This window comes from Gavialis gangeticus, unplaced genomic scaffold, assembly GCF_001723915.1.
Source record: "Gavialis gangeticus isolate Ggan-Ray unplaced genomic scaffold, GavGan_comp1, whole genome shotgun sequence".
NCBI classification, from domain to species: Eukaryota; Metazoa; Chordata; order Crocodylia; family Gavialidae; genus Gavialis; species Gavialis gangeticus.
The window spans coordinates 119,502,584-119,516,867 of record NW_017729022.1 but is presented as its reverse complement, the minus strand read 5'-3'; the positions used below and the strand labels follow the sequence as shown (position 1 = coordinate 119,516,867).

At 48.8% G+C, this 14,284-nt stretch overlaps 1 protein-coding gene across 1 annotated transcript in view; it reads left to right on the top strand.

Moving 5' to 3' along the window:
• MAN1A2 (mannosidase alpha class 1A member 2) overlaps positions 1–14,284 on the top strand; it is a 248,716-nt gene that overhangs the window by 73,981 nt on the left and 160,451 nt on the right. The window contains exon 3 of the mRNA XM_019516076.1: positions 10,840–10,936. Within this exon, the coding sequence (XP_019371621.1) occupies positions 10,840–10,936 (97 nt within the window). The remainder of the gene's footprint in view (positions 1–10,839; positions 10,937–14,284) is intronic.

Genomic DNA, 14,284 nt, shown 5'->3' with positions numbered 1-14,284 from the left:
ATTCTAACACAGAGCACTTCAGTGTGCCCCTCTTCTGACCCCATGCTACTCATTGAGGATGTGTTTTCCTCCTTGACATAGAGCACTACATCCCCACCTTTCCTCCCTGTCCTGTTCCTCCTGTACAGGCTATAGCCCTTGATATTCACCGCCCAGTTGTGTGTTGGGTCCCACCACGTTTCAGTGAGCCCCACTATGTCTGGGTTGGTGTCAGCTAGCAGGAGGGTAAGTTCCTCCTGCTTGTTCCCCATACTATGAGCATTTGTGTAGAGGCATTTGAGGCCTCCTGAAGATGTGTGCACTGGCCCCTTAATCTCAGTACTACCCTGGCCCCTGTTGCTTACCTGGGTATTTGTTCTGTTTGTCGTCAGTCTAGGCTGGGCCGTTCTTGTGGGTGACGCTTGGTTTAGTGGTCCAAGGCTTCCTTCTCCCTCGTCTTCCCCTTCCCCCAGTGATCCTAGTTTTAAAGCCTGCTGGAGGAGATCCGCTAACCTAGAAGAGAATACATGTTTACCTTTTGGGGGAAAGGTGAAGCCTGTCCCACCCGAGCATCTCTCTCGTCTTGTGTGGGTCGTTGTATAGGAAGCCAAGGCCCGCCTCGAGACACCATTCCTGAAGCCAGAAGTTGACCTCTCCTGATGCAGGTCTCATGTCATCTTCCATGTCTGCTCACTGGTAGGACAGAAGAGAATACCACCTGTGCCCCTATCTCCTTCAGTATGCCCCCCAGAGTGTGGTAGTCCATCAGGTGATCAGGGCTTCTCCTGGCCACATCATTAGTGCCTACATGGATTAGGACCATGGGGTAGTAATTGGTGAGCCAGATCATGTGCTGGATCATCCCCGTCATGTCCTGAATCTTTGCTCCGGGCAGGCAGTAGACCCCACATGTCAAGGGGTCCTGGTGACAGATGGGACTCTCTGTACCTGTTAGGATGGAGTCACCTATGACGATTACTCAACGTTTCCTCCTCCAGGTCTCCTTAGCTCCTTCAGCCTGTTCTGAGTGTGGAGAGTATAGAGTTGCCTCCTCTCCGGAGGTTTCCTCCTCTCCTTCCTTCTCCTGCAATGTCACCATGGCCTCCTACCTGTTCTCCAGCTGGACTGGAGGAACTGGTACTGCTTTGCTGTGAGCGGCCCTGGTTCTGGAGGTGACCATCTGCCACTCTGCTGTGGAGGGCACTTCCCAAGGTGCTTCTTCCTTGGGTGCATGGCCCTGCAGGGAGAGAAAATACCCATCAATTTCATCCTCCACCTCCCTGATTCCCCTCAGCCTGCTAACCTCCTCCTGGAGCTCCCTCACCTGTTCCTCCAGGGCCCCAAGACCGGCACCTGCAGGACAGGTGTGGGGGCCCCCAATCCCTGCTCCCCCTGGCCCTGCTGGGCATCCCCCGCAGGTCAGGGGGGCAGGGGGATGCTAGCTCCCCCATGGGCTCTGTCTGGGTGGAGGCCTCGGACAAGCCCTGGGTAGGCGGCATGCCCCAGGCAGGGGTCCTAGCAGTACTCCGCGTCGACACCATTATATAAGTTGCTATTTATTTATATTTTTATGTGGTGCCTTTGCCCTACTCTTGCTGGAGTCTCCCTCCTGGCCCTTCCTGCCCGCCCGCGCGGCTCCCTACCAGCTCAGCTAAAAGGGATCCGGGGGGCTTCGCCTCTGGATCTGGCTCAGCTGTGCTGGCTCCCTCTGCCCCACTTACCTTTAGGGGTTCAGCTGTTGCTGCCCCTGCTGCTGGCTCCGCTGCTGCTGCATCCACCTCCGCCGCCAGTCAGGTAAGGGGGCACACGTGTATAGGGATGCACGTGTGGCCAGTTCCTGCCTCTCTTCCCTGGTCCTGGCTCCTGAGTGCAGCCCATCCAAATAAGATATATAGTAATGCCCATAGCATGCAGCCCCCCTCACTACCGACTCTTTTTTTTTTCAAATCATAGTGAGCCTTTACATTAAGTACATTTTGACTTCTTCATTTCCCCCTGAGCTGCACCTTTCTTTCCCATTTCCACTGATTCCTCTTGCTTCATCAACCTTAAACATCTGTCAAACACCAGCAGATGGGGTCCCAAACAGTTCACCTAGAATCCCTCTGTCACTCGCTCTCTCAGGCTGTTGAGTCTGATTAGCATGACCCAACCCTCTACGAGGTGGAACTAGACCAGGTTGCCTTGCGCTTCATCTACATATACATTTTTGGAGGATTCCAGGACTCATGGCAAGAACACTCTGTTCCAGACATGAGTTGGGGCTAATTAGTAGTATGGATCCTTTGCAAGGGGGGCGGGGGGTATATGGAGTACACACATACTGAGCATTGCTGAGCTGTGGAGTCACCGTGGCTTAAAATGCTGTTAACTCTGGTGGGGCCCAGCTCAGTGAATTACATGGTAAATTGTGAGCTTTTTGGATTTGGATTCATATCATGCAGAGCTTATACCAGGGGTGGGCAACATACGGCTCACAGGCGGGATTCGGCCTGCAAACCATTCTATCTGGCTTGTAGGGCTGCTAAAAAATTCAGAAAATTAATATTTATCTGTCCTTAGTTCCTGTGAAATATGTCAGGAGCCAGGGGCAACAGGACCCAGGGGAAGCCCTGGCGGGATCCTGCAACAGCAGGGCTCACTTGTCACCCTGTGGCTGCACCAGTGCCCGAACCTCAGGTAAGTGGGGGGAGGGGAAGGGAAGGAGCTGGTGCTGAGCATGGGAAAAAGTGGCCCCTTACCTGCCCTGTGGCCGGCACTCCATGCTGCAGCCTCTCATAGCCCGTGTGGGGCTGTCCTGAGCAGGCACAGGCAGCTCCACACAGGCTGCAAGTGGCAGCAGCGTGAGGTGCTGGCCACGGGCCAGGTAAGGGGCTGTTTTTCCCATGCTCAGCACCAGCTTGTAACCCACCTCTGCTGCTAGCTTGGGCCTTGTGCCAGCTCCAGGCTCACCCATTGGGGTTGTGATGTGGCAGCAGCAGCTGCTCAGCATGGAGGAAAACGACCCCACCGCTTGCCCTGTTGGGCAGTGCTTGCTGCTGCTGCCCACCCAGAGCTCATGTGCTGGGCAGCACAGAGGCAGTGGTGGCAAACACTGCCACTTTTCTCCACACTGAGCAGCTGCTGCCATTGACGGGTGAGCCTGGAGCCAGCATGTGGCCCAGGCTGGCAGTGGGGGCGGGTTACAAGCTGGTGCTGAGCACGGGGAAAAGCGGCCCCTCCTCCGCCCCGTGGCCAGTGCCCCACACTGCAGCTGGTTGCAGCCCGTGTGGGGCTGCCTGTGTCTGCTCAGGACATTCCCACGCAGACTGCTAGCAGCTGTAGCAAGGGGCGCAGGGTGAGGGAGGGGCCGCTTTTCCCTGTGCTTAGCACCAGCTCCTTCCCTGCTGGCAAGTGGGGTTGGGGCTGCATGCTCCCCCCACCTGTACTACAGGGTTGGAGGGGCCCTGGGAATGAATGGGTATGGGAGTCAGTGGGAGCATGGGGCCCACACTAGAGTCCTGGGGCCACCGCCAGTGTGGCACAGAGCAGGGTGGCAAGTGTACAGGGTCCTGGCCAGCAGGGGTTCTGTGGAGCCGGGCCAGCTCCCCCCTCTCCTTGCTGGTGCAGCCCAGCTCAGCTGCACAGACCCCTGCCAGCCTGGGCTCCACTCTGGGTCCCCCTGGTGCTGGCTCTGAGACATTGGTCCCAAGACGGTGACCAGGGGTTAGTGCACCTGTCAAGGGACGGGGCTACCCATGCAGCCATCAACAGCCTGCCAAAACTGGGTAAGCAGAACCTCTGCCCAAAATAATTGCCCGGCTCTGTTTTATACTATGTTTCAGACAGTGTAGAAGTGTTGTTTGAAAGTGTGTTTATGGAGTACCTGTGCTGAAACTTGGGGCAGCTTAAAAAGAGAGAAACTGCATCAATTCTGGATGGACTAAGTCTAAGGGAACTTGTGGTAAATTGCCTATATGGTAAATTATGTTTCTTATAACAAATTTCTAAATATTCCATATTTAAAATATAAATTGGGGGGGGGGTCATGTTTAGGGACCTACCTAAATTGCAGCAGAAGCTCACAGTGCAGCAGCACCTTTTAATCTCATTCTTTTCACCATGTTCTCCATTCCCACCCAGATGAGTGGCTGAGAGGCAATTAATGCGTTTTTTGCCTCTCAGCCACTTGGCTGTGGCAGGGGACTCCTGATGAGAAGAGCAAAATTAAAAGTACCACTCTGCTGCAGACTTCTGCTATGATTTAGGTAGGTCCCTAGTCATTTTATAAATCAGGATCATCTTATATTCAGGTAAATTCTGGGCGCTGCAATTCAAGAAGGATGTGGACAACCTTGAGAAGGTCCAGAGGAGGGCCACTCATATGGCTAGAGGCCTGCAGGGAAGGCCTTATGGAGAAAAGCTTAGTGACCTGGGCCTCTGCAAAAGAAGGCTGAGGAGGGGATCTTGTGGCAGTATACAAATTCACTTGGGGTGGGGGGCAGCAAGTAATAGGAGATGCTCTGTTCACCAGAGCACCCCTTGGAACAACCAGAAACAACGGCCACAAGGTGATGGAGAGTAGGTTTAGGTTGGACATCAGGAAGAACTTCTTCCTGGTGAGGGTTGCCAGAATCTGGAATGGGCTTCCAAGGGAGGTGGTGCTCTCCCCTACCTTGGGGGTCTTCAAAAGGGGACTGGACAAGCACCTGGCTGGGGTCACATGACCTCAGCACTTCTTTCTGCTACTGGTAGGGGGTCTGACTCAATGATCCTTTGAGGACCCTTCTGACCTTAGCATTCACGAATCTATAAATACAGGACTACATTTTCTGGTGTAGAAGATGCATCTGGCTCTTCTGACTCACTATCCTCCTCCCCCCGCCCCCCAAATAAAATTGTGCCTTCACAGCAACTCCTAGAGAAGGCAGAGAGGCAGAAGAGGGGTCTGCAGCACAGTGAGGGATAGAATGATAGGAATGACCATCTACCAAGAGCTTATCTGGGCCATGCACAGGGAAGGTGGTGATGGGCAGAGCCAACCCGAACAGGGTGTGGGGCCTGGGGCAGATCAGCTTGTGCGGGGCCATGCTCCTGTCCCGCTCCTGTGCACCCTGGATGTGAAGAAGATACTGCCACCACCAGCAGCAGAGGGGGGAGGAGGAAGCAAGCTGCTGGTGGTGCAGAGTTGCTATGGCACTCTGCCCAGCTCCATGGGGCCCCCCAAAACATGGGGCCCGGGCAGTTGCCCCAATTCATTCCAGCATTAGGGATGGCCCTGGTGATGGGGCCACTGTGGTCTGGGGCCTATGTGCTGGGCCTATCCAAATTCCGGAAGCGGGTGCAGTTACACAGGTCTGTTCTTGTTTTTCCCTGCTTGGACCTGAATATTCCCACTTGCATCTTTAGGTCCTTCTTTAAGTTAGTGGCAGTTACCTGGTAGTTTACCTTCCTCAGCTTCTGTATAAAGAGTCATGTTACTTTTAAGAGCTCCTTTTTTGAGGGAGGGGTGGTGGAGTGGGGGGACCCTTTTACACCAGTAACTATTGTACTTAAAACCCAGAGAAGTTTAAAGGAGCCTTAGTAAATATTGAAGGAAACTGTGTTTTGAAGGCCAATGTCTGTACAATTACATTTCCTGGGACAATGGGTCTGATTCTTCCTCTGCCTCTTCCTCTGCCCCGTGTGTGGGGAACAGGTGAGGTGCAAGGGTTTCTTTGTTGTCACGTTTTTTTATTTGTTTCTTGTTTGTTCTTAGCTCTAAATGCAGCAAAGCAGCTGATCCTTTTGGATGCAACCAGGCTTTGTGCGTTCAGGCTAAGGAAAAGATTCAATTCTTAGCTCTAAGAATTGAAAAATCCCCAGCCCAGGAAGTCAAAGCTAGCAAAGCAGTGCAGCTTGTGTGTAGGGAATGAGCCTATTTTCCTACGGCAGGGACGGGCAATTGTTTCAGGCAGAGGGCTGCTTACTTAGCTTTTTTGGCAAGCTGTTGAGGGCTGCATGGCCCCCTGGTTGCCATCTTGTGACCGGAAGCTTCACCCCTGATCTTTGCCACCAGAAGTCCCTCCCCTTGTCCCCAAAAGTACTCTTTTCAGTAAGGGGTTTTGCCATCTCAGAACCAGAAAAATACCAAATTATGTTCTAAAAAGCAAACATCTACAACATTCATTAATTTGATTTCAAAAAATATTTTTGTCTTGATTTACATGTGTTTGTGTAGTGTACACAGAGATGATTGCACAATAGCTTAAATGAAGTCTTACTCTTGTATATTGTATGGAGGTGAGTATAGGTTTGTGGGGGTGTGCAGGTATGTGGAGTAAGGAAGCATGTGGGGGTGTGTAGATATATGGGGTATGGTTGGGTATGAGGTGTGTGAGGGGAGGGTGGCTGGGTTTTGTGTATGGCAGTGCGGGGGGGGGTGCATGTGTATGGTGGGGTGTGTGTGTGTGTGGGACTCTCTCTCTGAACGTAAACGTATGTTCTGCCTCCAAGCCTGTGCGCACACACGCACACGCGCGCGCACACACGTTCTGCCCCTGAGCCTGCATGCAAATGAACACATACACACACACAGAGCCCCTGAGCCTGAGTGCGAACACATGAACACACACATGCACGCACACTCCTCCTCCCTGTACCAGTGTGGTCCTGTGCTCCATGGTCCAGTAATGCAGCTGGGAGCTATGTGATGCTGACGCAGGAAAGCAGGGAACTGGCTGGAGTGGGGCGGGGCTGAGTTGCTAAAGCCTGCTGAGGGCTCCTTCTGGGTCCTACTGCCCCTGGCTCCAGTCAGCTTTGACAGGCAGCTAGGAGCGAATAAATATTAATTTAGTAAATTTTTTAGGTGCCCTGTGATCCTGGCCACCCTTGTGCTAGGGGCTTGTTTAGGATCCTGGCCACCCTTGTGCTAGGGGCTTTTTCTGACCCACCCTAAATGATCCTTAGCCCTCCTTCCTGTCTTTCTTCCCTGTATTGGAAAATCCTAGGTGTTTTTCTCCTTTCTCCACTTTCCGTCTCCCCTGTCTCCTGGTCCCAAACATTGCTTACCGTGCTGACCTTTAATTTTGGCTCGTGCAATGCCAATGGATGCAGAGATCCTTGGAAAGGAGCATTTTTTTCTGGCCCTGACCAAGAAGTGTCTAGATTTCACTTGCTTCCAAGAAACAGCACACCAGTATGAGACAGTAAACCTTGCTGAAGGTGAGCCCAGAAGTACTTTCCATGGCTTGTATTGACTGCCTGTACGTTGTCAAGCATCGCTTGTCTCTGCTTCACAGAATCTGTATCACTTCAGGAGGGCTTTCAGGCCACTATTTGGTTTCTTGCAAGCTTGGCTTCCCAAGCCCAACTTGCACCTGAGTGCCATACTGGTGTCTGAATGTCAGTCTCCTACAAGACACCTGCTTCCAGGACTGCTTCACCTGCTTGTGGATGACCTGGGCAGCCATGATATGCAATTTCCATTCTTGGAAGCAGTGTTCAGATATTGGGAAAGTACAAATTGGTGTAGTCTGCCAGTGGTACAAGTAGCAAGGCTGCGCTGACAGATATTGTGGAGCTAAAGCAGTTCTGACAGATACTAGCAGTGACCAGGAGCTTTAAGAGCCTCTAGTTTCAGAAGAAATGCCTGGGGAAGCTAATAAAAGGTGTGGTCAGGGTACCTGAACTCTTGCAAGAACTCTTGGAGGCTGATGCCCCAAACAAATACTTTGCCCCGGTGAAGAGAGATGCTGAACAGATGGTCGTTGTCCACCAGAAAACCTAAATTGGGCCAGATGTTCATGGACCCCACCAATATCCAAGAGCATGTCATCAGTTTCTATGCAGAACTGTGCACAGTCAAGCCTGTTTGCCCTGAAGCAACAGCTGCAGGAGTGCTTCCCCCCACGCGCCCCCCCCCACCGACTCTCTACATTGGAGGCAGAAGTGCTTGAGCAGGAGCTGTCTTTGACAGAGCTGACCACCAGTGTTGAGGGCCTTATCACAAGGAAGGCTTCAGGCTTCAGCAAGTTCCCACTGAGTTCTGCAAGACTTTTTACCCCTTCCTTGGCTGAGATCTCCTCTCCTTCTTGTAAGAGAGCTTCAAGGATGTTGTCAGTTGCCAGCGAGTGGAAAAGGGGAGCTTGGTGTCATTAAGTGACCAGTATCACTCCTGAGTGCTGATTTTTATAGCATCTTGGCTAAGGCCCTTTCCCACCTTCTCAGAATCATCATGGCCTCAGTCATGAACCTCAAGCACTTGCTGCATGCCAGGTTGGAGCATTCAAGGCAGTCTTTTCATGTTATGTGACCTGCTGTCAGCCATGGAGTACTTTGGCCTGACCATTGGCCTTGTCTCACTGGATCAGGAAAAAGCTTTTGACTGGGTCCATCATGACTTTGTGTTCTAGACTTTAGAGAATTTTGGCTTTGGGTCTATTTTCACCTCTGCTGTCTGGTTCCTGTTCTGGGACATCTTAAGCCTCCTGCAAATGAATGGAGTACTCTATGCCCTGTTCCCTGCGAGCAGAGGCATCTGGGAGTTCTGTCCCCTTTCTGAAATGCTCAGAGTACAAACGCTATTAAGTCATTGCTCCTTGCACTGGGCTGCTGCTTCACAGGTCTGCTCTTCCCATCAGCATAGGCCTCAACTACCAGTCTTCTAGTTTAGGTGATAGTGTATGCTGATGACATGACTGTCTTTGTGAGCAGTGAGAATGGTGTCTCGGTCCTGATGCTGTCAGTGTCCATCCGAGCATGCCTCCTCAGCCTGTATTAACTGTGTCAAAAGCAACACACTTCTGTTGGGCTCCTGGGTCAGTACACATGCCCCAGGCCTCCCAGGGAGGGGGGGGGGGGGGCGGTGTTCTGGTTCCATGATAGTGGTGGAAACTCTTTTCCATGCCTTTTAAACTGCCTCCAGCTGCAGCAACTGTTTGGACTTATCTGAGACTGTGTATACAGGCAGTCCTTGGACTTGCAACACACTTGGTTCCTGAAAACTGCATCTTAAGTTGAAATGTTGTAACTCAGAACCAATTTTCTCATAAGAAACAATGTTATAAATGAGGGATTGGTCCTGAACCAAGCCCCAATACCCTATTTTTACCAAACATACCCCAGAATTTTGTACTTGATCAATTATTAGATAAGTAATATAGCTACGTTAATGTATTTATATTGCAAATAGCAATCATATTGATTTCGAAATCTTGTAAGTCAAAGACTGCCTGTATTCTTCTCTCTCTCATACTAAAGAGCCAAGAAAAACATGCTCTGTCTGGCTAGTTTCCTGCTGGGTCAGACCAGGATGGCAACTCTGAAAAGGCGCAGAAATTAGCTTGCAAGGGCTGGCTCTGATAACATCCTCCCACTTTTCCGCTTCTTGGTCTGGGTGTGTCATATTTGCATTTGGACACTTCCTCTTGCAACAAAATGTGGACCAGTTTGTGTTGTGCTTGCCTATTGAGAGGGCACTCTGGAAGGTGGAAGATGGATTGCTAGTCCTACATGTATAACTCATAGAGGGAATGCATGAGGGTTCCTGACAATGCTTAGCTGCTTGGAGGGCCATGTATATTCGCACTTTAACCATCTGTTTTTATAATATGTATAATAAAGCTTTAAAACAAGTCTCTAACTGCTCATCAGTCCCATCTCTTCCCCCTCCCCCTGCTTGGCTAACTTCCTTCTGGGTCAAGCTAAGATGGTGACGCTGAAGAGCCACTGGAACCGGCTCACTGGATCTGGCTCTGATGGCTCCCACTGCCTCTGTGGGCTTCTAGTTCGGATGCATCTGGTCTTTGAGTTGGAGCACTTTGTCCTAAATCAAAAGGGGCCAAGTTTGCATCCTACTGGGCCTTTTAGAAGGGCACTGTGTATGGTGCTGATGGGCTGCCTGGTCCTTAAAATGTAATCGCGGGTATGTGGGAATGGTGGTGGTACAAGGGCTTTCCTCATTGTCAGTTTATTTTAATTGTCCTTTTTTGATTGTTTACTTTCATGAGTTGCCCCATATGGGGTTCTGTGCTTTTAATTAGCTGCTTTTAACTGGTTGTTTTATAAACATCTTTTAACTTTTTTATAATAAGGGTTATTATAACTGTCATCTTTCCCCCTTCTTCTTAGGGGCATTTTATTAACCATGTGATAGAAACAACTGAACTTATTTTGCAGACCACAAGGCGATTGTGAGCCCATTTTCTAGTCCTTTGTCTAGTATAGTTTTTGGGTCTCAAGCTGTGAGACTTGTACTCTTTTTTACTCATTGGAGACCACCCTACAGCTAAGTATATCTGAGTCAAGTAAATTTCAGCCTAAATTTTACCTCTTTAAATTTTACCTTTTCACCGCTAGCCATAGCCCTATAATATGATACTAAATCGTTCCCCCTCATACGTTTTTGAAATATACATCCTTTGGAGATTTTGATGTTTTCATTTAGTCAAGTTAGAATTAGGCCAACATTTTTCAGAATTGACACACACAACGAATTTGTTTCTGTTCAGGCAGCAAAACCAATGGGCTACACTTAAAAAATGTTGAATATTCAACAGCTCCTATTGCAGTCAAATTGGTTTGAAGCTACCATCTGTGTTTTCAAAAATTCATGCTTAAAAGAAGCAAACTTACATGCTTTGTAAGTAACAGTATGGCAACAGACCAATTAATTACTTCCTTTAATTAGTGTATTTAGATATTCTTGAGACTTTTTGAATTAAAGAGTATTCATACTATATGGTTTGCCTACCTTAACTGATGGAAATAAATGTAGAATAGCCGTTGCTGTTTTAGGTTGAGGGTGAGACATGGGAATTTTCAGTTTAGAAAATCGGTTATAAATTGTGTTGGGTGAATAAACTGTATTAACTATATCGGTTTTTGTTTTCCCTTCCTCAGATGATGAAGCATGCCTGGGATAATTATAGGCAGTATGGATGGGGACATAATGAGCTCAAACCCATTGCCAGGAAAGGACATTCCACAAACATATTTGGTAGGTTATACATTCTAATTGTTTTACTGTTGTCAGCAATTTCTTCCGTCTTGTATTTAAAAAAAGAAAAAAAAAAGTCTTTGAAACTCCACAACAATTTGTGGAATTCCTTCATAAATTCTACAGTATTACAAATGTTTTGAAATACTGTCACAGAAGAGAACTATAAACTCAACATTTCAATGACCATTTTACCACAGAAATTATTTAATAGTTTGTTTGATGGCAAGAATGTTCACTGTTGCTTTACTTTTAAGTAATATTGCAGAATTTGTTTTTATGAACAAAATGTGCATATTGTTAACAATAATGTGGCAGTGATGTTTATTTACTGTGATTTTATATTGTTTGTGAAGTGTATAAATAGCCTATTTCACATTGCTTCACATGTAGATTTACCCAAGGCAACTTTCATTTAGTGAGCTCAGGTATACAGTGAAGCTGTGACATTTTAGAAGTGCAGTGAAGAGCCTAAGTACTTGGATGCCAAAGAGTGTGTATTGCACCTTTTGTTGCTGTGGATGCCCAGGTTATCTGAGTGTGTCAGTCTATGCTTCAGTCCTACTTCTGATTGTAGCATAGACATAGTTTATTGCCAAGTTATGTCTAAAAGGAGATTTTTGGAAATATACAGGATTGGACATAGTAAGAGGTCAAATTAGGGAAGGGTTTTGAAAGTCTTTGGCTTGAAAGTAGTAACCATAGGAATGGGCAGAATTGGATAATCCAGGATGGAAGGAAAAAGGAAGGAAAGAGGAAGATGGAGCTAAGGACAAATCTGTGGCAACTTCGCAACAAAGCAGGAAAGAGAAGTATAAGAGGATGATGATGGAGGACTAGACAGCGGAGGAAGAGGATTTTAAATCCCCGGAAAATTGAGGGGAGCATACTGGCACCATGCAAGGACTGATCATCTTTGTCAAAAGACAAAAAATTGAAGGAAATGTTAAGAAGGAAAGCCAAATTATAAGGAACTTAACAGAATTGAAGGAGATATTCAGACATCTTGGAGTCTTTTATTCAAGAGAGGACAAAAAGAGAAGTGGCAATCTGAGATAAGGTATGTGGGGTTGAGTATTTCTGGGCTAGGGAAATAGCAATGTTGTTGCAAATAGATAGATAGAAAGGACCAGAAAGGAAATGGGGGATATACAGAGGAAAGGAATTAGGGATGAGATGGAGTCAAAGCATAAAACAGGAGAGTGAGGGAAGAAGAGAATCTAATTTTATATGCATGTAGAACAGGGGTGGGCAATTATTTTGGGTGGAGGGCTGCTTACTGAGTTTTGGCAAGCCATTGAGGGCCTTGTGACAGGCAGCCAGGGCAGATAAATATTAATTTTCTGAATTTTTTAGGGGTCCTGCAGGCTGGATGGAATGGCCTGGTGGGCTGCATCTAGTCCACGGGCTGCATTTTGCCCACCCCTCATGTAGAATGCTGGGTACGATGGACATCAACCTAACTTAGAGCTCATTTGTAGACTTATTATTGGTTGTCACCTAGGTAGTAGTAAAGTCTGGGGAGGATTTCCACATTAAACTTTTGATATCATTAAAATACTTGAAGATTCATTTTTTTAATCCCTGGGGCTCAGTACTAGTGTATATATTTTATGTATTGGATAATCTTATCAGAGGGCTTGATTTTTGTTTCCACCCAAGTGAGTAGAAAGACATCCAATGGGATGTTGGTGTAGAAACTGCTAAACAATGGGACACAGTGGGCACATCTGTATGAGATGCTTAAGTGTGCAGTTGGCTAATCTAAAATAGGTTAATGTGCAGTAAATCAACTACTTGTATTTACAACTAGTAGATTTAATGCATGTTATCTAATGCCCAGTAGTGCATGTGGAGATGCTGAATGGGAGTAAATGTGTTCCTGGTCAGTCAGACCAGCAGGGGGCCAGCTTCCTGCCAGGGGCAGAGCAACGTGGTTGGGAGTCCCCCCAACCACTGGGCAGGGACAGCTCTTCAGTAGTTCCTGGCTGGCTTTTAGATCCTTGGCTTGACCCCTGGGGCCTGGACCAGCTGACGCCTGCCCCTGGCCACTGTGTGCTGGTGTGGTGGGCATGTGCTGACTGCAGCAGCACTGTAGACCCCAGGCTTCTGTCAGCTGCTTCCTGTGCTGCGGCCTTGTGCCAGCTTCAGCAGTCCTGCAGGCCACTGGCTTGACCCTCAGGACCTGTGCCTGAAGCTTCCTGGCCTGTGGGCACCATGCCCCTCTGCTGTGTGCAAGTGCCTGGACCTGATGGCATCCAGAGTCCCTGCCAGCCTGGGCCTGTCCCCCCATGAGCCCCCTGCCACTGTCTCCCATCAACCTCTCCTGGAGACCCGTGCCAGGCTGAGTCTGTCCTGGCCCTCATCACCCTTCCCTCTCCCCCCTGCCAGGCTAAGCCTGACCACCCCTGGAGATCCCTGGCACCTGGGCAGCTGCATTCAGAGCCTTTAGCTCCCCCTGGCTACTGCAGGAGGTAAGTGATAGCTAGAAAATGGTATTTAGAGGTTTGCTTTTGAGAATTGCCTTGTAGGTAAATAGATATGCATTAGAATAATCATCCAGGGCTATGGCAAGGGTTAATTAATTTCTAAAAGCTTGTTTTTGACAAGTTTCCTTCAAGGTATGCTATGTCCAGCACAGGCAAGCAGCAAGCAGACACAGGCTGGGAAACTGAAGACATGTACCACGCTGTTCCATAACATGAGATAAGGGACTCTGCAGCATTGGCACCAGGGTACAGCCCCAAAACCAGAAGTCCCAGCCATTTGGGGAAACAGATCATATTGGGAGAAGACTGGTAAAGTCCAAATTAGGATGTGTGCATGTGTGATGGGTTTGTGAAACAAAGGAATATGCCCACAGGGCAGAATGTGGACAGTATGATGACCACAGAGAGATCAATTGGTGATGCTCAAAGATGAAGAGTTATCAGAGGAAGGATTTTAGAGCAGCAAAGGGTCCCTGAGCGGGGAACCAGAAGCTACCATGGACAAAGGGCACACCATCAGCCCATCTCATCCACCCCATGGGCTCATCAGGCACAGGTGGGAGTGCAGTGTAGGCTGGCCTGGGTGGGAGTAGGTAGGGCTCTGCCCCATGCAGAGTGCTGCAGGGGCAGCTGTCGGCTGGATCTAATCAATTAGTAGGTGCCTGCCCTCAGGCTGGATCTAATGAGTTGGCGGGTCTGTGTTGTCTGGCTCCTCCTCCCCCCTCCCCCCCCCCAGCTATAGATGCTGAATGTTGGTGCACTTGGTATAAAGAGCGTCTTAGATTGTGGGTATGCTAACCTGGTGCGACAGTTGATGGTATCTGATGCCATAAATTTTCTAGGCAGCTGGGGAAGGCCG